Genomic DNA, 22,401 nt, shown 5'->3' with positions numbered 1-22,401 from the left:
CTTCGAGAATTTCTCACCGCGTAGCACGTACAGTAGAAGTCCACATCAACGAACAATCGGATGTACTACTCTTGCGCATTATTTTTAATACGCGAGAGTAGTACATCCGATTGTTCGTTGATGTGGACTTCTACTGTATTATAAAACGAAAGATAAACTCCCCACAAACATAATTTATTCGACCACGTCGTGAAAAAGCGTATTAGATTTTTAAGTAGAGTGAGGGAGAAAGAGAAAATATATATTTCTTGTGAGTATATCCATCTGCAAAGGTATGAAATAATATCTTCATCGGATTCCCCTTCAAATGTGTCTCGTAGTCAATAAATCTTGTTCAATATCGATTTGTTTTAATATACAATTTTGTGGCAAAAACAGGGAGGTGAGCTTTTCCTCAGGTGGGTGTGTAGGGAAGGTGTATTTTAGCTGTGTTTCTTTCAGACACAGCTTTTGTGTACCGAGCAAAATCGAAAGTCGTCAGATCGGACTCAAACTTGGGGGGAGCACGAATTAGGGTCCCCACATTCCAAATGCAAAGATAAATATTAAATATAGCATGGATGGAACAGAATAAAGCGAAAGAACGGTAAGTAAAACTTACGGGCTGTGATTCTTTCTTTGTCAGTGAAATGTGAAGATGGCTGAAAATTGAGGATGGACAAATTTTGAGGAGAGACTTACTCGCGAGCCGAATCACAGCCAACGCGCAGAAATTTTGAAGAAAGCCTTAATCGTGGCGGGCGTTGGCTGTGATTCGGCTCACGAGTAAGTCTCTCCTCAAAATTTGTCCATCCTCAATTTTCAGCCATCTTCACATTTCACTGACAAAGAAAGAATCACAGCCCGTAAGTTTTACTTACCGTTCTTTCGCTTTATTCTGTTCCATCCATGCTATATTTAATATTTATCTTTGCATTTTTATATGTATATATAATGTATATATCTATGCATTTATATATATTTTACTTTACTTTTATATATGTATATATAAAACGCCCCGCTTCGCGGGGCGTTGGTTTTATACAACTCAAGATATGACATGTTAACTTTGAAACGCGATATCTCCGGAACGGCTACATAGATTTTCTTCATTTTTGGCACGATAAAAGATATTATAGCCAGCTATAACATATCAAAATTTGAAGCAATTCTATAAAGCGGTGCTCGAGATATTCATCGAAAACTCATCGAAAATTTTGTTTTCGATTTTAGCGCCACTTGCGGTCATTTTTTGAACTTGCAATGTTCCGAGCAGTTGTAGGGCTCATTAATATCTTTCATTTGAGCCCGAGTTGATCAAAATCGGTCAAGCCGTTCTCGAGTTATGGCCGATTTTCGATGAAAAATTGTGGCGGCCATATTGGCTAAACGGCTTGGCCGATTTTCGAAAATGAGGTATCGTTGGAAAGGTCTTGATGGCCCCTACAACATATCAAAATTTCAGACCTCTAGCTAAAATAGGGGCTGAGATATAGCGAAAACAAAATTTGGGGGTTATTCAAAATGGCGGACGGGGGGGTGGGGGGTTGGATTTGACTTCATAATCGGATGTCTTCCACCCGATATATGAACTTTGCCGTTGACCGCAAGTTTCTATCTATTACCATTCTCTCACAATTTAGCGTTATATTCCGGCCGGCCGGCCGGCCGGCCGGACACATTTTTGGCGCATACGTTTTTTGGAATGTGGGGACCCTAATTCGTGCTCATCCCAAGTTTGAGCCCGATCTGACGACTTTGCATTTTAGAGTGTACACAGAAGCTGTGCTTCTTTCAAGAAAGAATCACAGCTAAAAACGTATGCGCCAAAAATAAGTTTTTTCCGGCCGGCCGTCCGTCCGGCCGTCCGTCCGGAGTTCAGAGCTAAATTGCGAGAGAACGGTGATAGATAGAGACTTGCGGTAAACGGCAAAGTTTAAATATCGACTGGAAGACATCCGATTATGAGGTCAAATCCACCCCCCCACCCCTCCGTCCGCCATTTTGAATAACCTCAAAATTTTGTTTCCGCTGTATCTCAGCCGCTATTATAGCTAGAGGGCTGAAATTTTTATATGTTGTAGGGGCCATCAAGAGCTTTCCAACGATACCTCATTTTCGAAAATCGGTCAAGCCGTTTAGTCAATATGGCCGCCACAATTTTTCATCGAAAATCGACCATAACTCGAAAACGGCTTGACCGATTTTGATCAACCCGGGCTCAAATGAAAGTTCTCAACAAACCCTACAACTCTCTAGAACATACGAAGTTTCAAAAGTGACCGCTAGGGGGCCAAAAATCAAAAACAAAATTTTCGATTACTTTTCGATGAATATCTCGAATACGCCATTATCGATTTGCTTCATTTTTTGATATGTTATAGCTGACCATATTATCTAGCTCCATGCCAAAAATGAAGAAAATCTATGGATCCGTTCTCGAGATATAGCCTTCCAAAGTTGGCATGTCATATCTCGGGTTCTACAAGTCCGATTTTAATCAACTCAAGTGCAAATGAAAGGTTTCGTGAAGCCCTACAAATGTCTAGAACATTGCTAGTTCGAGAAATGACCGCGAGAGGCGCTAAAGTCAAAATCAATATTTTCGAAAATTTCGAACTCGAATATTTCGAAAATGCCATTATCGATTTACTTCATATTTTAATATATTATAGTTGAGGTTAAGACCTTTCCAACGATAGCTCAAACTCGAAAATCTATGGAGCCGTTCCCGAGATATGGCATTTTAAAGATTTCTTGGGGGATGACTTTTCAACTTTTCCCGATTTTGCATGTATTTAAACAAATTCGCGTTCTAGTTTGCTCTCACAAAATTGGTACACTGAAAGAAACACAGCTCCCGTAAGCTTGGTCAGCTTACCAGTACATTTTTTATTTAAGAAGATATTTTCGACTCATCGAATCTCATCCCTTTGTGCCAATTTTCGATCCAACTTTGGCAAAAGAAGATTTCTGCACACCGTACGTCAGGGAAGAATGGTACATAATTTGCGCCCACGGAGGAATTTCTATCTGAAGAAAACAACCCCTAACCCCTGAAAGTACTATATAGCACGAGGGAGAAGGTTGGATTTTGGGGGGAAAAGAAAATATACAAGAAGAAGCTTTGATCTGGGTACCTTTGTGTACTTCTTTCTTCTATTCCATTTGCTACAATCCTCATTTTATTTTGCACTCTTTTCCTTCTCGCCCTACCTGTTTTTTTTTTTTTGGTAAACAGGCACCTTTTGTTGATTTATTTGCTTTATTGCGCTGCCTCAAATTTCGCTACTACCACAGGTGGAGATCTGGGTGGAGGTGTGTAGACAAGAGGAAAAGCACAAAATCACGTTGAAACCACACGCTGCTGATCACAGAGAAAAATTTGTTCTTGATTTTACAAAGGAAAGTTAACTTTTTTTTTCATTCAAAAGAAACTTTTCTAAAATTATCGAAAGTTGAATGAGTTTCTTTTTCCAAGCGTTTTTTTTTTATTCTCCTAAATCATTAACAGACATGTTGATAAAAATCTATTGAAGAGAGGAGAGTAAGAACTCACAGAGAGAACTTGACAAATTATTCTTGATAATTTACATTTTCACGTGGAAAATGTTTTGACATAACGTACATAGGTTGGCAAAGATGCCACAAACATTCATCACCCACCCAAACCACCCACTTGTGGCAAAATTCTGGAAAGCTCATAATTCACACGCCACACAAATCATCAAGCCTTTCACATTGACAGCGGATAAACACAAAACCGCCAATCTATGGCATTCAATTTCGATGCAATACCTCAATCAAGTCAGTAAATGGATGCAAAGGGTGGATCGGGTGGTTCCAAGGAGGGGTCACCACTTCGGAAGCCACCATTGGCACAAAAACACCCACCAGGTGCTTCAAATGCAGCATCAGCAACGGCTAAATTCTTCAAAAAATGCAAAAGTGCCACCTTCCAAATAGACGGAGCCACATACACAATAGGTAAATTAATTCACCTAAACGTTAATTGCAATTTAGGATATATCTCCCCCATATTCCACACAAATAGGGGAGTGAATGTGAAAATATAAAGCTTTAGGGCAATAAATTTGAATTTGAGGAGATAAAAGGAATTTTTTCTTTCAGCTAAATAAAATTGAGAATTAATTTTATTTATGATTTTAGCTATAAACGTTACATAAAATCAACTTCCAGCTTCCAAGAAAGTATATCCAGTAGCTATTTTCCATTTTATTTAAACGAATATTCATTTAAAATATTATACGGAGCCTATTTTGCCAGCTCCGGTGAAGAAAATAATTTTAAGAGATAATATGTACGTAGAGGAAAACTAAAAAATATACATATATATAAATTTTAGAATGGAAATTCGGTTTGGCAAGGTTGCATACAACTTGACACGTGCATTATTTCATTAGTGTAGCTATGGTATAAATAATTACAGCGATAGTGCTATCATTTGTCGTTGTCGTTGAGAAGTACATACAATGGATTTTCTCCATACATAACCACAATATATTGGTGGCCCGATAGGAGAAACAGATTGTCTGCATTACATACATATGTAGGTATGTATGTATGTATGTAGTACGTTACATACAAAAGAATTTATCGTAAATTGTGTAGAACAGCTCCCGAAAGATATATAAATTGTGAATCCTTGCACTTTGCTAAATTGTTTGAAATTTATTTTCAAAGATTTTTTTTTATTAAATTTATTTTCATTGAATTTACTATTTGAAAAAAAAACTATTTGAAATGCTCTATTTTCGGTGCAAATATAGAATGTTGAAATCCATTTTCATACTTTCACCGGAAAATTGCAAATCGAGATGTGAAAAAAATCTCTGAAGCTCTATTCTTAATCGAGATTGATGTCGTGTATATTTGATAGGAATCATACCATGAGCTGAAGGATATTCGCCTTCAGGCACAGATAAATCCTACATACAGACGGAGGCAATAACACAAAAAGCTCTTTTTCCACACATATACCAAAAAGAGAATTTATAACTTCTCGTGAAATGGATCGCGAAAAAAAAATTAAACGAGCTTTCTCTGGTTCACATCACATGCAATTGCCTTTCAACAAAATGTTCTTTTTTCTAACGCTTTTTCTTTTAGAGGAGACAATTCGTTTTACTGATAGCTTGAAAAAAATCATCTCTTTTTCTCTGAAAGTTATTTTACACATCTTTTTTGGCAAATTTTCTTGTTTTTTTTTCATACACTGAAAAAAATTGATGTTTGAAAAATAATTAGTTCAGAAAACTATATTAAATTCATTTTATTTTAGAATTGATAACTTGGAAGAAAATATTTTTTTATTAACGAATACAACGAATAGAAGCTCCAAACAACCTTTCGCACATTATGATTTTAAAATACAAATTAAATTAATTATCCGCTGTCAGAAAAAATATATTTTGTTTTAAATTAGAATTGACTTTTCAATTTAATCTCTCTGCTACAAAAAATATCTCTAAAAAATTAAATTTATTACTTTGACGCTATGACCAGAGACGCATTTCATGTCCAATTTATTAAATCAAATCAATTTTTCAACGTGCATTTTTTGATGATTTTTTATTGCTTTGAAATTGATGAATTATAAACCTCCATAAATAATAGGAAGCTTCACAATTTGCCATTGAATCTCAAAAAAGCAAAACTTCACCAAACTAGCCCCAGATGACAGTTAATTTAATTAGGAGGCATTTTTCTTTCATCCCTGCGTGAGACACATTTTCTACGTAATTCCTTTTACACGTAAATCTCACTAATTAAAATGTAATTGAATTCTCCTTTCATTCCAACTGGACAATCACGCTGCTGCTGCTTGTCTCACAAAGTCTCAATAAACCCCCCGTCGGGGGAATGGGGAATAGAAATTGAAAGGGTTGCGCGGGAAAAGTACATTTCCTACTCGTGTCGACGTAAAAAAAGTCTCTTATCATTGGATTTGAACCATGAAATTGGCTCGTAAAAGAATCGATTGCGGGCGCACATGGGAAATTGCAGGAATTTTCGATCTGGCATTGTGAATTACTCCACAACAAAGTTGAAGCAGTGTTGGAAAATAAAAACGAGCAAGAGATTGGAGATTGTGGACAAGTCATTGGATACTTTATCAGTGTGGGGATAAAAAAGGGGTGATTGTGCTTATCTTTTTTGGGGGTGGAAGGGGTACGAGGTATAAACACGTGGCGGAGAAAGTCCCTTCGCCATGGGAAAATCTAATGGTGTTTCAATATTTAATTGCGTTGCACACGCACGAGGAAGATTGTTGATTTCCTTTGAGTTAAAAGCACAGAAGGGGATGCGTGAGGAAGTAGCCCACAAATGGTGGGAAATTTGATGACTTCCACTTTCAACAAGAGGGTGGTGTATATTTACACAAATACCCATTTATGGACTCACCATGAGTGACAAACATTTTTGAAACATTCAGTAATATAATACCCCATCTCGTAGGACCCACGTCTAGTCGATAGCTATCTTATATAGGACCCCTAAAACAAACCAAAAAGACACAGAAACCGCAATCATTCGCCATGATTTTTTTCTCCTCTCTCGCAGATAGATTTGCGGCCTTTCGTGCACAACGAGAAAAAAGCTCAATGGCAGTAAAATTCGCATTTTTCACTTTCCACCCCTCCTCCCTTTCCCCCTCCCTTAGCCCGCACACACACATTTTAGCAAATTTCATGGAAACATAATACTCATTGTAGTCCCCAAACGATGGTCCATTTAGTACCACCACAGATTTTCCATTTTTAGGGCTGAGGGAGGATGGTTAGCTTGTGGGGAAAAAAGGAACGCAAAAAGCTGAAAATTTGCGTGAAGATGTGCTGACGAGGAGATGTGAGAGCACTCTCGATGAAGTCGTGCAGAAAGAAATGACAGAGAATGACTTTAAATTACTTGGGTGCTAACATGGTGCTATTTTTGGGTAGAAGATAATGCAAAAATCAATTATTTTACACGGTATACGGATAAGGTATATTCAACGTTTTTTTTTCTCATTATTTCGATGCGGTCTAATAATTTTTTGAATCATGGGGACTTTCTGACCTATTTTTGTTAACAAAAAAAATAAAGGAGTTTTCTCACTTTTAGCGTCTTTTGAATATTGCAAAAATATTTTCCTGACCAAAACTGCTCTACCTCTCCATTAAGTAATAATAAACTAAACCAACTTCTCTTAAACTTAAAGATTTTAATTTGACCCAACAACTTCTTTCTCGACAAAAGCTATGTCTCACAAGTTATTTTCATCTAAAAATTCACCCCCAACTGCCACAGGAAGAGAATGTTTTATGAAATGTGAAAAATTCATTCTCATTATTCGCTAAAAAAAAGTCACATGGTGGAAAATGAAAAATAAGCATGACCCATAAATAGTTTTTAGAAGTATGCTTATCGCGTCTCCCTGTTTGTCCTTCGAGTGCACCCTGCATACAGAATGGAAAGTAATTTATCTGCATATCTGGAGCACCACAGTGGAGTCTTGCAAACAAGGAGTGTGATACTTGTGCCAAGTATCTCCATTTCGACACTCAGCGCCCTCATCGCAGGGAAATCGAAGTTTTTTTTTCTGGCACGCGGTGTGGGTGGTTTTTGGCATGACTAGCACAATAAGATGAGACACGTCCTTGATCTTGTTGTGTGTGAATGTAAAATACCAAAAAGGAGACCTCATTTAGATGGGCATGTAGCAACAAGGTTTTACTGGCAGAAGCTCACTTTTGGAGGTTAAATCATCGTGATTGATGTAACCACTTCTGGACTTCCTGTTGACTCGCTCTGCAGCACAAGGAAAGTCACCCTCATCAAAATTTGCGAACAGCACCACTGTGTGACAATCTGTTGACCAACGTCAAACATAGAGGTTGTGACCTGGAAAAGTTTCCATGTGCGTCCAACCATTGCAAAAGGAATTCCCATGTGGGCAACTTTCGTGCTGTACAACGCCAACATCCCCCAAGACAATTGTGGGGGGTTGCTCTTAATTAAATCGAAACCATGTGAAATATATTCCACGAAATCTCTTCTCCAACACTCAAGTCATTTCCCCCAATCCCACTATCTCGTCTTACTTCGTTTTGTATATAAGATTTAATGAAAATCCATTGAAGCTTTTTCCCGTATGTGGGTGGGTGGGTGAGAAAATCAAGCGAGTCTTCTTTTAAAGTATCTCCACCACGTTCAAATACTGTGCGAAACCTCTACCAGCAAAAGGGATGTCAATTTTAACTTGTAGAGAGTCGAGGAAAAAGCCTTCAAGGCGTGTAAGCAATAAAATGTCAAGGAGAGGGAAGCTTTCACCCAAGAAAATTCTCATTTGACTCTCCTCTTTTTTTTCCAATCTTCCATAGAAAAAAAACAACAACCACAAAAGGATGTTGATTGTGAGCAACTTTTTCAAGTTAATTGAGTTGGAAAATTGTAAGAGAATTTATGCTAATTTCTACATATTCTTTTTTATATAATTTCCCAACATAGGAGAGAAGAACTTTAATCAATTTTTGCACTTCTGCCAATGATAAAAAAAATATTTTTATTCATTTTCTATGCAGTATGCAAATGAGTTTATTATGATATCTTGATGATCTGAAGAATGATTATTCAAAGAACTAATGAAATAATTGTTTAAAAAATCTCTTTGTTCTTCTAAAAATACAATTGTAATTCTACTAAAAATACACAGCAAAAAGTTCTGAGGAGTATATTCAATGAATTTTCAATTAGAAAATTTCCATCACAACTTGTTCTGCAATTCATCAATCAAATCCTCTCCCGATGGTCCTTCCACTTTGATCCCTGTGCAATGCCATTTATTTAACAGAAAGTGTAGATTAGAGATGGAATGTAAATTGCCTGCAGAATTGCTTTTACCTTCTAATTTGAAAATTGTGTTTTTACTCCCAGTACCGGAACTCTGTGCATTGCATACAGAGCCGAGGCTGCATTAATTCCATCTACGTGAAAATAAATTAAACAACTGTTTGAACTTTGCTCGCTCACAAGCTTCAATGTTGCCCCAAAAGGATAAAGCAAATGATAATATAATTGGTATACACTGCTAATTTATGATCTATAATCCCTAAACGCAATGAACGATTCGTTGATAGTTTTAAGAAAAAAAAAGCTCCCAAATATCCCGAGAAAAATCCCTTTGTCGTCATGCTGTCAAGTTGAGTAAACAATCACTATACATTTTCTATGTCATTCATATTGTCGCAAGCGACGAATTTACGCCATCACGTTTCACCCCCCAACGTGTCAACACTAACATTTTCCGACAGTGCTTTCACTTTTACCCAAAATCACTCTTAAATCCTGCAACACCCACAAAATGCCGGAAAAGAATTGCTTGAAATCCCGTAAAAAAAAAATTCGGGAGCTTTTCTCGGCACGTTTCAAAGCTTTGATCATTTATTACATGGACAAAACGTGTGGCTCCATTCAATTTGAAAAGGAATACTTTCTTATAATTAAATCCAAAAGCAAATCTATATAATAAATCCTAATTAAAGTATTTTAATGTTTACTTACAAACTCTTATGTAGAATCTCTCAATCAAAAAAAAAATTAGAAAAGATTCATGGAAAAAAATCAAATCCATGCAAAGATGCGCACAAAATTGAATTTGAGAGCAATTTGCAGAAATTGATGCAACTTCCGGTGCAAAATTGAGAATCTTCAGCTCAACAGTTACTTCTTGATTCATTAATTTAATGAAAGAGCCAGGGAAGATTAATGATTGGAAATTTGATTTATTTTCTTTTAAAAGAAAGATTCACATAAAAGCATTTAATATACTGATGCTATTTATTTTGTTCGGAACATTCAAATTGAGTTAAAAGTAATTTTTTATTAGTTTAAATTGAAATCCAAAAGTTAATCAAGAGTATGAAAAGGAGAAAGGTCAGAAAAATTATTTAAATTTTGGAATTTGTCTTGAATGCGTTCCAAAATCTTTATTTATTTTCCAAGTTGATTTGCCAATTTTTGAGAAAACGAGTACAAGGCTAAGGAGGATTATATTCCTTGTTTTACATCATAACGGGATGAATTGGGCAATAAATACATTTATTGTTGGACCATCGATAATGATTAAAGCCAAAAATAAAGGAAGTTTTACAACAAAAAAACGCCTTAAAATATTTGGATGTTAGTTTAACCTTCATGCATCTTTTCCTTGAGGTTTTTTTTCCTAAAATTTCAATAGAATTTTCTAAAAAATTTAGCACAAATCGCATATTTCATATTAAAAACAAATTTAGAGGTCAAACATGAAAGCTCCTATGAATTTTTACCTACTTTCTGAAAAAGAATTAATTTCCAACAAATTGAACCTTCGTCGAAATAATAAATTCCTTAAAGAGAAATTGAATGAAAAGAAAATAATTCAAAAACTTTAAGAAATTGAGCAATTTTCAGGCAGAATTTTAAATATAAATTTCCCTTTCAAATATTCCTGAGACTTTTCTTTACCAACAAAACCATCCTTCTCATATATTTGATCCTTTAATGTCTTTTGTAAATTATACAATTCACTTTGTTATTCTCGCATGGCAATTCCTCTTGGATATTATTTCATAAAATATTCCGCACGGACATAAATTTATGAGCTATATACCTGAGGCAAAAGGAAAGTCAACGAGATGAAAGTCTTTGGGTGGGAAAAAAGTGGGTAAGAAGGAATTTTTATCTTCTTGTCTCAATACAATGCAATCACCTCAATATCCGGATCTAAATGTGGATGGATATTAGAGAAAATTTCAACACAATCATATCAGCAATTTCCTGGCTTTCCATTCTTCAACGATGAATGGTCTTTGAGATAAAGCGAAAGCTCATAAAAAACACATCAAAATTCCAATTCCTTCGTAATGCTTCCTGCTAGCACGTGCCTGGTGTGAAATTCATGCCATTCCCAGAGAGCACCCAGAGTGTAGGGACTGCCATATCCTGCCAAAAAGGTGTGTGCGGTGTACACCAAGGAAGAATTGGCAATGGTAAATAATACATACAATCGGGAAACTTTCAAGCAAGGAGAGGACAATTCTAAACTTTCCCCTAGAACTTCCACCTATGGAGAGGGAATACAAATCCTTCTTCCCTAGTGAAAAACTTTCAGTTGATCATGTGAGAAGGAAAGTGCTGTTGCACTAATTTATTTGCTATCCATGCCCTCCTTCTCCTTGTTTCGAAGGTCACAAATTTATTTCTTCCTAAGTAGATCCATTTCTATTTAGGACTTGATTGAATTGTCGTCGATTCTTACGCTTTCTTCTGTGTGTGAACCCTTCCGGTGGGGGTGTGCCCTTTTCATATGCCGCTAGAAGAAAAAAAAGAAAGCAAAAACCCCCTCGGCAGGGGTGAGAAAAAGGACAAATGACCTCATTGAATACGAAAAGGAAATACAAGATCGATTTTTCACAGTCACTGAAGTATGATTTTCTTTTCATTCGTATTCATATGAAAAGCACTGGAGAATTGAAGGGTTTCCCCCGCACCCTATCGCACCGCAACCCCGTGCAAGCTCCGTCTGTGGATAAGAGGGATGTTTTCTCAGATGAGACAAGTTATATGTTTCTCGGGGATACCAGCTGCACAACGACGAGCCACACAATCAATCCTCAAGAAGCGAGATTCTTTTTTTATAGCTACCTTTCTGCAGACAAAAATTCAGCCTCGAACTTTATTTGACAATAGATGATCAATATTGACTTTCGAGTGATTTTGCTTGAGATTTTTTCTTGTTTTACATGTGCCTCTGTTGCGAGGAAGGATTTATTTTATTTTCTCGAATCTCTCGTGAAGAGGGAAAAAGCTTTTTTTTCTGTGAGTCTTTTGTTGAGTACTCCGAGTAGTACCATTTCTTGGAATAATAAAATACTATATGTATTGGGAGGAATTTATATTGAAAATAATTGGAAGACATTGTGGAGTTGTAATTTGCTTTGAAATTAGGAATTTGTACTTGTGCCGGTATTTATTTGGATAATTTGCATAATTTCTCATTAAAATTTAGCTCAAATTTTCAGCATGATAAAAATGTAACACACTTCAGTGAAAATTGGTGAGAATTTCCCCTAAAATATCGTAGAAAGTTATTGAGGAGATGTGACTTCTCAGCGCGCGGGAAACTTCTTGACTTTGCTTCTTTGCGCGAATGGAATTATCTCGCTGGGAAATTGATGATTATAGAGTTGAGGATTCGTGGGAAAATTGAGAAAGTTCGACAACGATAACTCCACCCAACCATCTGATGAAGTCCCACAAACTGGAGAACATTAAGGGAATTTGCAGCATCCCGCTCCCTCATACTCCACCCACAATTAAAAGTGTTATCCACAGCAAAACACGAAGAAATGTTTCTTCCTTCGGGCAAATTTGACGATGCTCCGAGATTGGGATATCTATTCATTAAAACTCTTTTATACGCGATGAAAAATACAAGATAAATAAACAAAAAAAATATCTGAAGGGTTAACTTAAGAGCTTTCGCGGATTTTGAGCTTGAAAGTATACCCAAATGATTTTGTGTCTAATAAATTATTCTTTTGAGAAAGCCTGTTGGCGAATTCTTTGTGTAATAATGAGACGTTGCGTTGATTGAAATAAATTATTCAGCGATTGTTTTGCTAAATTCATTTAATTTGTGATTGTTATTCTTGTTGTCGAATCCTCGGTCGAATCAATAAAGAATGTCTTAAGAAGTATACAAAAAAAGTCACAAAGAAAATATTTTCTCAGCAATTTTATCTCAAAAATTAAGATTAATTATTTCTTAGAATTAATTCAAATTCAATTATATCTTGTAAAAGAAAAAACCCACGCTCTGTCACAAAAATTCTTAAGATTTTCTTGTATATCCCGGCATTCTTTATCCTTAATCCGTAATTTTTTTTACATAAAAAATTAGATAATAATATCAGATTTTTTATTAGAATATTATCAAAAAAATCTCAAAGCTCTTAATTTGAAGACATTTTTTTTTAATTGCATCAAAGAACGTTACAAAAATTTTTAAAAATATTGGGAATATTTTTCATCTTGAACTGTAACATCTTATATAGCAAATTAATCCTTCTCTCATTGCTCCCGTATGTGGATCTGAAGTAATTGAAGTATGTCTGGGTCATGTGGGTGCAGAAGGGTGAAAAATACATCTTCATATATATAGTTTGTGCGTGAAAAGTTTCTCGAGGAGGTAGAGAGAAAACTCGAATTACAGTTAATGACATCATTTGCCGGGTGGGATGTGTTAATTTAATTTGTCACCCACGTTTAATGGCCCAGGTTGGAAAGGAAACGAATAAGGATGTGACAAGCATAACTGAGACACATTTCTGTGAGAGAACTCTTGGGAAATTGGACGAGACTCTCTGGGTGTAACTCGCACACACTTCAGTGCCAAACAATTAAAAGTGGTAATTGATGGTGAAATTTAACTTTGAATAATCCCTTCGAAAGTCGCAATTTTCTCCATTTTCTCAAGTCATTCATTTAGTTGAGCATGCACAGCCCTCCCTTTCTCAATCAACAGTAAACCATACAATTTGGTGGAGGCTTTCCCGAGGGCTGTTTGCAGGGGCTCGCCTTGACATGGTGTCAATGAAAGTAATTTTGAGGGAAACTCAAAACTCCGACGACAACGACAACCAATCGGGATGAATTTAATTATAAAATTGACGAAGAAGAAAATGGGGTGAATTTGTTTTTCTGCCACAAATCTCCCTTTTCACGTTACATTTCTTCAAATTAAATTTATACTTGATCCTCTCACTCCCTTGGTGAGCTTTAAGTGACCTTTCCGGAAAATTTATAGCACCGAAATTTGTTACACGAAGCGCGACCCTACCAGTATTTCGTGAAGATGCTCGAGTTCTCGCACAACATATCCCTTTGCCCATAAGCACGTCTTAAGTAATTGTGGAAAAAAGAAATTGGTGGTGTCTGCTAGAGTGGCTTTTAGTAAATTATGAGACGTGTGATCTATTTATGAAGCTTTATCCTTTTTCTGGGACAATTTTAAAGAATAAATCACATTAATTACATTTAGCTCACTTTGAATTTTTTCCACGTGCGTTTTGGCATAAATCCCTGGAAAATTAAACAATTTTATAAATTATCATCATACGAATTAAAAATAAACTATTCCTGAATATGAATTCTAACTGTTGGTATTTTCCATCCCTTATGCAATTTATTATTTCCACCCAAAAGGAATAAGGGTTGCGGTATGAAAACTTCCTCTGATGAGAAAATGTAAATCATTAATAACACATTATTAGAGAATTCACTGAGAGAATGAGAAAATACGAACTATTTATAAAAAGAAAGTGGAACATGCATAATTTGACTCGCGTTCTGTTAAGTAAATGATGTTGATAAATTCTGTGAGATAATTTTGAATTTATCTTGAAGTTTTGCGCTTCTTTTTCTGGGGTGTGGGAGGAAGAGGGCGGAAGGGCATTCAATGCGATGGACTCGGGCATGGAATAGGGGGGAGGGTATTTTATGCGGGAGATATTCAATCATTTGTATGTGGCAAACAATGTGAGGATGATGCTTAAAAGCTTCTGTTGAAAGATCATTTTGTTGGAAATTCCACATCATCCATCAACGCTATACGAATCAAAATGAGAGAATCATTCTGCGATGGGAAAATAAAGAGGAGGCTTTTGTTTGTTTTTTTTTCACCTCATGAGGACAGCTCACCGGATGAAACAATAAGGATATGGCCGTGCGTGCATAAAGGATATATGAGGGCAAATCCAACAGTCATACATCTTGCAGAATTGATGCCTTTTTTCACGCTGAAAGTGCTTTTATTCGATTTTTTTTGTGCCACGTTTTATGCTCTTTTACATCATGTCTAAATGGCTAAAACATCAAACAAACTGCTCGTAGCACAAAAGCGCCTCTTCTTCATTGCGCCCCATCCTCGGTGCAGAATAATAAATGATATTTGTTCACTCATAATGCTGTGAGAGAATAATTCTCCGCATCTGTACAACATTCCATCATTTGTCTCTTCTCGCCGGCAGATTCTGCCACAAATATTTTCCATTCACCCCTTCAATGGGTGGGGGAGGTGAGCCGAAGAAGGGAACTCCATTGAGGATGATCCACAGAAGTCGTCAGATTTCCTCCTTTATTCAATTAACACACCCGCGATTAGTACTTTCATTGCTCATTTCCTTGTGATTTATGGTGGTAAAATAGACACAATAATGTTTAAGGAAAAGCCACGAAAACACCATAAAACCCAGGGTGTTTATTATTTAGAGACGAAGGATGAAACCCAAAGTATTATATATCTAATATACAACATTTCAAAGCTCTCACATAGCTATATTGATCATGGAATTCTTAAGAAAACTCTTGCCTCTTTTGCCTTTTAACAGTTTGTACCACCAAGTCATCGACTAAAGGCAACATTATCAAAGTTTTAACTTTCATAACTTTAATCATCCCCTTCTGCCTCCAGGGTTATTAAACTTGACTTATTGATTAACCGAAAATGGCATGAAAATGCACTTTATAAGTCAGAGAAGATTGACATTGGAGTTTGAGATTAAAATCAAACAGGTGCTCGGAAAATTAATTTTCCTTGTCAAACAATTAATTTTAGTCTAACTACATATACATGTACACATTCCTGTTTTATGTATCAAAAGCTCCATTAACAAAGGCATATATTATCACTCAAACTATGCCTTGCAAAGCAATTTGACATGAGAACTGAATTTCATACTAAAGCTCCCAATAAAGCTCCCTGAAAGCTTTCATTTAATTGTCAATCATTTAATTTTATCATTTAATTTTACCCCAAAATTCTTCACAAAATATAGACAAAAAAATTAATCGACTGAATGTAAACAAAGACTCAACTTTCACAGTGCAAAAACAACAATCCTGTGTGTTTGAATATTATTTTGCATCCGTGGAATGCAAACAAATTTTGCATACCCACACGGTTGATTTATCCATAGATGTTTACAAAACCACTAATTGTGGTTATGCAATGAATTTGAATTGAATATTTGTGGAATCCAAAATGTTGTCCTACAAAATTTAATCGATTATACTTGCAAAAAGTCATAAAATATCTATTCTGAAGTTTTATTGAGCAATTTATACCCAGAAAGTCGTTATTTTTGAAATTTTGTATAATACTACAGAAGTGTCTTGGCTAATTTAGAGGAAAATAATTCTATTGTGACCCATTGATTCAACTTCAACAAATTTTCTATAATGATTTAGTAAAATGAAAATCATATTTGTTCTTAATGTATTCTTGAAAATAATTATAATTCCATTATTAAATTTTTTAATAAATTATTTTTAAAAAATTGCAAAATTTCCCCTTAAAAATAAATCTGTAAAAATCAGTCAATCTAATTATTTTACAATTAAAAATTCTACTATAAAAGAAAGAACATAAAAAGATTTCTTATTTTTTCCTATTTTTTTTTCTTTAAAAAAATAAAATAGGTCATACGTAAACCATTCTCCCCTAATTTTTAGCTGAGACACAAAAGTTTTTAAAATTGTCAAGGAAAAATCGCATGCAACCACAATACAACTAACTCTCTTTCCTTTTTCTCATCTCTTTTCAGGTAAGAATGGTCCCAAAGTGTGTGTGTTTAAATTTGCATTTCAATTGAAAGTTGGCAAAATGTGAATATCACGGGGAGTCACTCTATCTCTTCGTGATGGATAAATTCGCATTACACTTGTAAAATTATTCTACTTCAATAGGAACCTCTTAAAGTGGTAAGTATCGTTCATTCTCATGTACAAAAAAACCCCTTTCCATACAACACCACTCTACATAAATGCAATGTAAACGTGAATTTCCTTTAGAAGGAAGCGAAAGGAATAATTCTGTCTTCTTAGAAGAAAAAAATGTCTTTAACTTGGAGTTTGGTCTTGAATTTTAGACTAAATTTTGTTATTTCTTTTTGTATAGAACATACCTTTGTAACGACAGTTAAGAAGAAACACAGATTAGGAAAATACAGCGTTGGAACTTCCTGGATTCGGTTGGGCATCAAGCATACCTTTGAATTGTACAGGGCAGAGATTAGCAATAAGTAAGACAATAGATATCCCAGTGGAGCCGGGCAGGAGAAGTCATTTACCTTTGGAGATACAGGTGAGAAATACATTAGTAGCCTCTCTGGTGAGAAGGAACAATTTTGCTTTCTCGTAGCTCCTGTAGCTGCCGGATGTCTAGGGGTTCCGAAGGGGTCGGATGAGATGGAGAAGAAAAATGCACGGATTCTTACCAACACCAATTTAATGTAATTTAAATTAAAGTTTTGAAATATAAATTGTGGCGCGAGACGCCTTTGATTCACTTTATAAATTTACTATAAAATCTAAGCCCGATGGGACTAACGCGGCTTGATAAAATTTAATTTCCCAAAAAAGAGTTTGGGACTCGTGGTTGCCATGAAGTATACTGACGGAAGGAAGTAACAAAGATAGAAAAATGATGGCGGTTAAAAATTGCAAATGCGTTTCAAAACAAAGAGTCCGTTGCAACATAGAAAATTCAAACTATGCTAAAAAGTTACAACGGATGTTGTACATGCTCCCCGGGGTGCTCTGGGGGGTCATCAGACTTCTCAGAGCACAAACTGTTGAACTCTCTCGTGGGCAGACGCGCTATCCTCGTGATAGGACGAGTGTACATTCCTCCTTGGCTTCGCTGAAGTAATGTATCGAGATAGAAGAGTCTGAATTTCTTACCGAACTCCTGGAAATCTTGCCGACACACTTGCCACAGGCGATTCTTCTGGATATGTCGTAAGTCAGGATCAGGAAGAGCTCGTCCAGGCATCTTTCGAGTGAAATGCCCAGGGATGAAGCATGACGGTTCGCTTGCATTATGGAACATAATTCCGATTGCATGATGGTGGATCATCGCTTCTATTTGGCACAACATAGCACAAATCTCCTCGAAAGGCAATGAAATGTGCTGGGCGATTCGAGGGAGATGAGAATTCACCCAGGTCTCCCAAAGACCACCATGATGGGCGGCAATTGGAGGGTTAAGATGCCAAATAACTCCATGCTGGCTGGCTTCAGTGGAAATGTCTTGTTGGAAATCTCCTTGCTGCAGAAGTACAGCAAATTCTCTTGCGGCACCAACAAAACTCTTCCCATAGTCTGAGTAAACATGCAGTGGAGTTGTTCGTTTTGCAGTAAAAAAGCGGAAGTGCGCAAACAGAGCCTCGGTAGACAGATTTGTGGCGAGTTCCAAATGTACCGTGTTTGGTAGGCAGAGTTGTTTATGAGATGCTCCCCGGGGTGGGGATGGTTGGTACATTGCAAGACCCACGCCGGTTTCTTGTACGGGATGAGGTGTTCTCGTGAATGTTCCCTTGAGATAGACTTTGTAGGAGAGTAAGTCCGCCACAAGTTGCTGAAGAGACTGCGGATTTGCACAGAAATAACTATGGCATTGGAGATAAACCTTCATTGCAGCTGTGTGCTCTCCAATGGGTCCGAATAGTTGCCGCAACTTGACTAGCAGCAATGCGTGGGCGGAGTGGTGTACTCTGAGATTCCTCTCCGCGATAAACAAGTCCGTAAGGAGCGATATGGGCAGCAAAATGGGATGTTTAGCTGCATAGTATTCACTGGAATGCGGCGGGAACTTTCCTGAACGTATAAAGCTAATTTTGCCTGCAAACAGACAAACAGATGTGATCCATTTCCACTTCCTATCTTCTTGGGTGTCACAGCACTTCGTAAGCTGTTCTTTGAGATGATGAAGTTGCTGTGGTTGATACATGAAGACGAGTAGTCGCAAATCTCCTTCTATTTTCTCCATTATGAAATTGAAATTTGTCATGTTCCGTGGAAAAACAAAACACGGAAGTTTGGCAACCATGCATTGGAAAGTCGGTAATGCAGAGTAGCGCTCCAGTACTCGGGCAAGAAAGGTTGTCGTTTGAGTATCAGCCCTGACCGTGGTAGCCAAAACTTCTATTTCGTGGAATCCAGATTGCTTGGTGGGCGCAGGAGGCCAGTGAGATGGCCTTTGAAGGAGTCCCGGAGGTCCATTCCACCAACGGAAGCAATCGTTGAAATGAGATTGAAGAGTTCCACGTGATACCAAATAAGTGAGGTTATGGTAAGTAGATAAGTCTCTCCATTGGGCTGTAGTGGGCACAGCCGGAAAGTTCTTCACACGAGATGAGATAAAGATCCTGTACTTTCCAGGGGGACTGTGCATCCAAGGGAGTAGACTGGTAGTGTCGCACCAAAAGTGCGTGGAATTTGGAGGGTAGAATGGCTGAACTGTATCCGTCGATTCAGATGCTAGGAGAGCACCACGAAGTTCTAATAGTGGGATGGTGAGACCCTTTGTGCTTGGTTTGACGATTGAAGAACTCCCGACGGGATGAGAGAGTTGGTAACCCAACTGGATGCCTCGTGGAAATTCTCGCCATTTCGTCACAAACTCCCCGGGTAGGGAGGCAACCCAATTCTTGCAAGAATGATGGAATAATTTCATGAGAACTTCTGCCGGTGTGACGGTACTGAGCAGGTCCATCAGATTGAATGAGTGGGCGACAGACAAGGAGAGCTGACGCTTGATTGAGCAGTTTTCTGTGAAAGATACAAGAGATACGAATGCATAGACATCTGACGTCTTGAGTTCCTTGAGGATCAATGCGCTGGGGGAGGCATCGTCAAAGAATACGTCAGTGATTGTGGGCTCTTCTTCTAGGCACGCATTGTAACTCTCTTCCCACAAGCAGAGTGAGAATCTTCCACTGCTGAGAAGGTGCATAAATGAAGCTCGGATGTGGAGAGCTCCTTCCAGAACTTCGAAGCGTTTGAAGTTCAATGAGTCCAGGAGGGACCAGTGAGGATTTGCGGATGTTGAATCCGTGAGACCTCTGTGATAAGACACGAGAGAAGCATGAGTAAGCCGTGAGATCTCAGGAGCAGATTCTATCCAATGGTAAGATTTGAGTTTTGGAATTTCACTGGGTAGCGAAATATTGAAGCAATTGTAGTATGTTTCAGCCGTCGTTCGCTCGTCAGGATCCATGGAGAGATATGGATCCACTTCCCTTGTGACAATATAGCCGAACACAGTCTTCATCAGCCATGGGAGTCCGTGACACAAGAAGATGGCATCATTGAGCGGGCTAGCACAATAAGGTTTACCACCGAGAATGAGATCAACGGTTTGCTGAAGTTTCCATGTTGGAGCAGCTATTGGAGCGTCGAGTGGAATAGTAATGAGCGATCGATCAACTGTACAATTTGTAAGTTTTCCGGAGGCGCTCGGCAGGTTGAACGCCTTGGATGTGAATGTGGAGTTTGGCAGTCGCGAAGACATTGTGGTATTCAAGCAGAAATTGGAACGACTGCGCTTCCCATTCACTCCGCAGATGGATAGCATTGTTGAATTTTGTGGCAGATTGAGGCAGTAAAGAAGGCTGGTAGACATGATGTTCGTTTGAGTGCCTCTATCTCGTGCCACATGGCCAGAAATAGTGTCGCCAGTTGCTGATAGAATGTTGACAATAGCCGTGACAAGGAGGATTTTGAGTGTAGCTTCAAATATTGGGTTTTCCGTTTGTGGTATCATCGCTAGCACATTGGATGTCGAAGGACCAGACGCACTCCTTGCGCCAAATTGGATGGAAAGCTTCACAGGATCCAAAGCAGAGGAGCTGCAGTCGGTGTGAGCTTCAGAATTGGCAAAGAAATGATCATGAAGCAACAAGTGGTGTTTTCCTTGACACGGTTGCCAGTCTTGGGACGTGCAACTGTACATCGAGTAGGTGGAGAAACAGTTTAGGCAAAGACTCAGCTGTTTCTTTGATTGGAAGTGCTCATCCGAATTTATGTTGAGACGAGTTTGGCATCGGATGAGCGGGCGGCATTTTTCATGGCAATACCGACGAGTGATGTTATCAGTGGACATAACGTTACAAGCATGGGACTGGATGAGAGGTCGTGATATATGCGATAGTGGGTAGACAGTTGGAAGGGCAACCTTGTCCGGGATGTGATTTATGAGAATGATGGTACTACACACGATTGCCAGTAGTAGGATAATCATTTGGCAATGCTTCTGGCTGGGTTGCGGCAGAAATGACGTCATAAAAAGCATCAAGGTAGGTAGATCTGACATCATTAACCCAAAAACAAATCATAAATCCTTTGTATAAGATTGTCACAACGTTCACAAAGATATCACGATATGTTTCCTCTCTTTGTTTGTCCACTAAGGTGCTATGATCAGCGATAATTTGGTTCGGAACTTCCAAATACCTCAACTTCATTGACTGGAAATTGTTGCACTGGAATTCTAGCGTGATCAATTGTCCCACAAGCTCTTGATCGTCTGCCATGAGCTCCTCCACGTAACGCTCAACACGGGAAACTGCTGTGAGGATTCTCTCTAGTACACGGAAGCTCATCGACTTTGAAGATGCAATCAACGATAAGGCTTGTAGAATGGTAATCACTTGTGGCACACAGAAGTAATCTCAGAAGGTAGAGTGAACTGCGGTAGCTGGTTGGAGGCTCGAATGGCCAATTTTATGTATAGAACATACCTTTGTAACGACAGTTAAGAAGAAACACAGATTAGGAAAATACAGCGTTGGAACTTCCTGGATTCGGTTGGGCATCAAGCATACCTTTGAATTGTACAGGGCAGAGATTAGCAATAAGTAAGACAATAGATATCCCAGTGGAGCCGGGCAGGAGAAGTCATTTACCTTTGGAGATACAGGTGAGAAATACATTAGTAGCCTCTCTGGTGAGAAGGAACAATTTTGCTTTCTCGTAGCTCCTGTAGCTGCCGGATGTCTAGGGGTTCCGAAGGGGTCGGATGAGATGGAGAAGAAAAATGCACGGATTCTTACCAACACCAATTTAATGTAATTTAAATTAAAGTTTTGAAATATAAATTGTGGCGCGAGACGCCTTTGATTCACTTTATAAATTTACTATAAAATCTAAGCCCGATGGGACTAACGCGGCTTGATAAAATTTAATTTCCCAAAAAAGAGTTTGGGACTCGTGGTTGCCATGAAGTATACTGACGGAAGGAAGTAACAAAGATAGAAAAATGATGGCGGTTAAAAATTGCAAATGCGTTTCAAAACAAAGAGTCCGTTGCAACATAGAAAATTCAAACTATGCTAAAAAGTTACAACGGATGTTGTACACTTTTGTTTTATTTATTTTGGATTAAAAGACTTTAAAGAAGAAAATTTGCATATGTGGAGGAAAAAAATCTATAAAATATTTTCTCTTTGAGAACTTGCACGTGACATATGACATTCTTTTTATCTGCTCACTCAGAGACTTCAGAAAGCCGCAAGCTTGAAAGGCTAAAAATGCATTTGC

At 37.7% G+C, this 22,401-nt stretch overlaps 1 protein-coding gene and 2 long non-coding RNA genes across 7 annotated transcripts in view; all 3 read left to right on the top strand.

Annotated features, from left to right (window-relative positions):
• Positions 1 to 22,401, top strand: part of LOC129788971 (dual specificity calcium/calmodulin-dependent 3',5'-cyclic nucleotide phosphodiesterase 1-like) — a 155,009-nt gene that overhangs the window by 62,029 nt on the left and 70,579 nt on the right. For 2 of the 5 annotated variants that reach the window (XM_055825521.1, XM_055825518.1), the window contains exon 2: positions 3,728 to 3,966. The exons of the other annotated variants lie outside the window; for them this stretch is intronic. In XM_055825521.1, coding sequence (XP_055681496.1) covers positions 3,795 to 3,966 — 172 coding nt within the window. In that variant the 5' untranslated portion in view covers positions 3,728 to 3,794. The remainder of the gene's footprint in view (positions 1 to 3,727; positions 3,967 to 22,401) is intronic. 5 annotated transcript variants of the gene reach the window in all.
• LOC129789175 (uncharacterized) lies at positions 16,986 to 17,527 on the top strand. Its single transcript, XR_008750432.1, has 2 exons — positions 16,986 to 17,164; positions 17,222 to 17,527. It is a non-coding gene; the product is annotated as an uncharacterized LOC129789175 (long non-coding RNA).
• Positions 18,996 to 22,144, top strand: LOC129789168 (uncharacterized). Its single transcript, XR_008750425.1, has 2 exons — positions 18,996 to 19,153; positions 19,243 to 22,144. It is a non-coding gene; the product is annotated as an uncharacterized LOC129789168 (long non-coding RNA).

This window comes from Lutzomyia longipalpis, chromosome 2 (assembly GCF_024334085.1).
Source record: "Lutzomyia longipalpis isolate SR_M1_2022 chromosome 2, ASM2433408v1".
Classification (NCBI taxonomy): domain Eukaryota; kingdom Metazoa; phylum Arthropoda; class Insecta; order Diptera; family Psychodidae; genus Lutzomyia; species Lutzomyia longipalpis.
The sequence above is the reverse complement of the archived record's forward strand: the minus strand, read 5'-3'. Positions and strand labels throughout refer to the sequence as shown.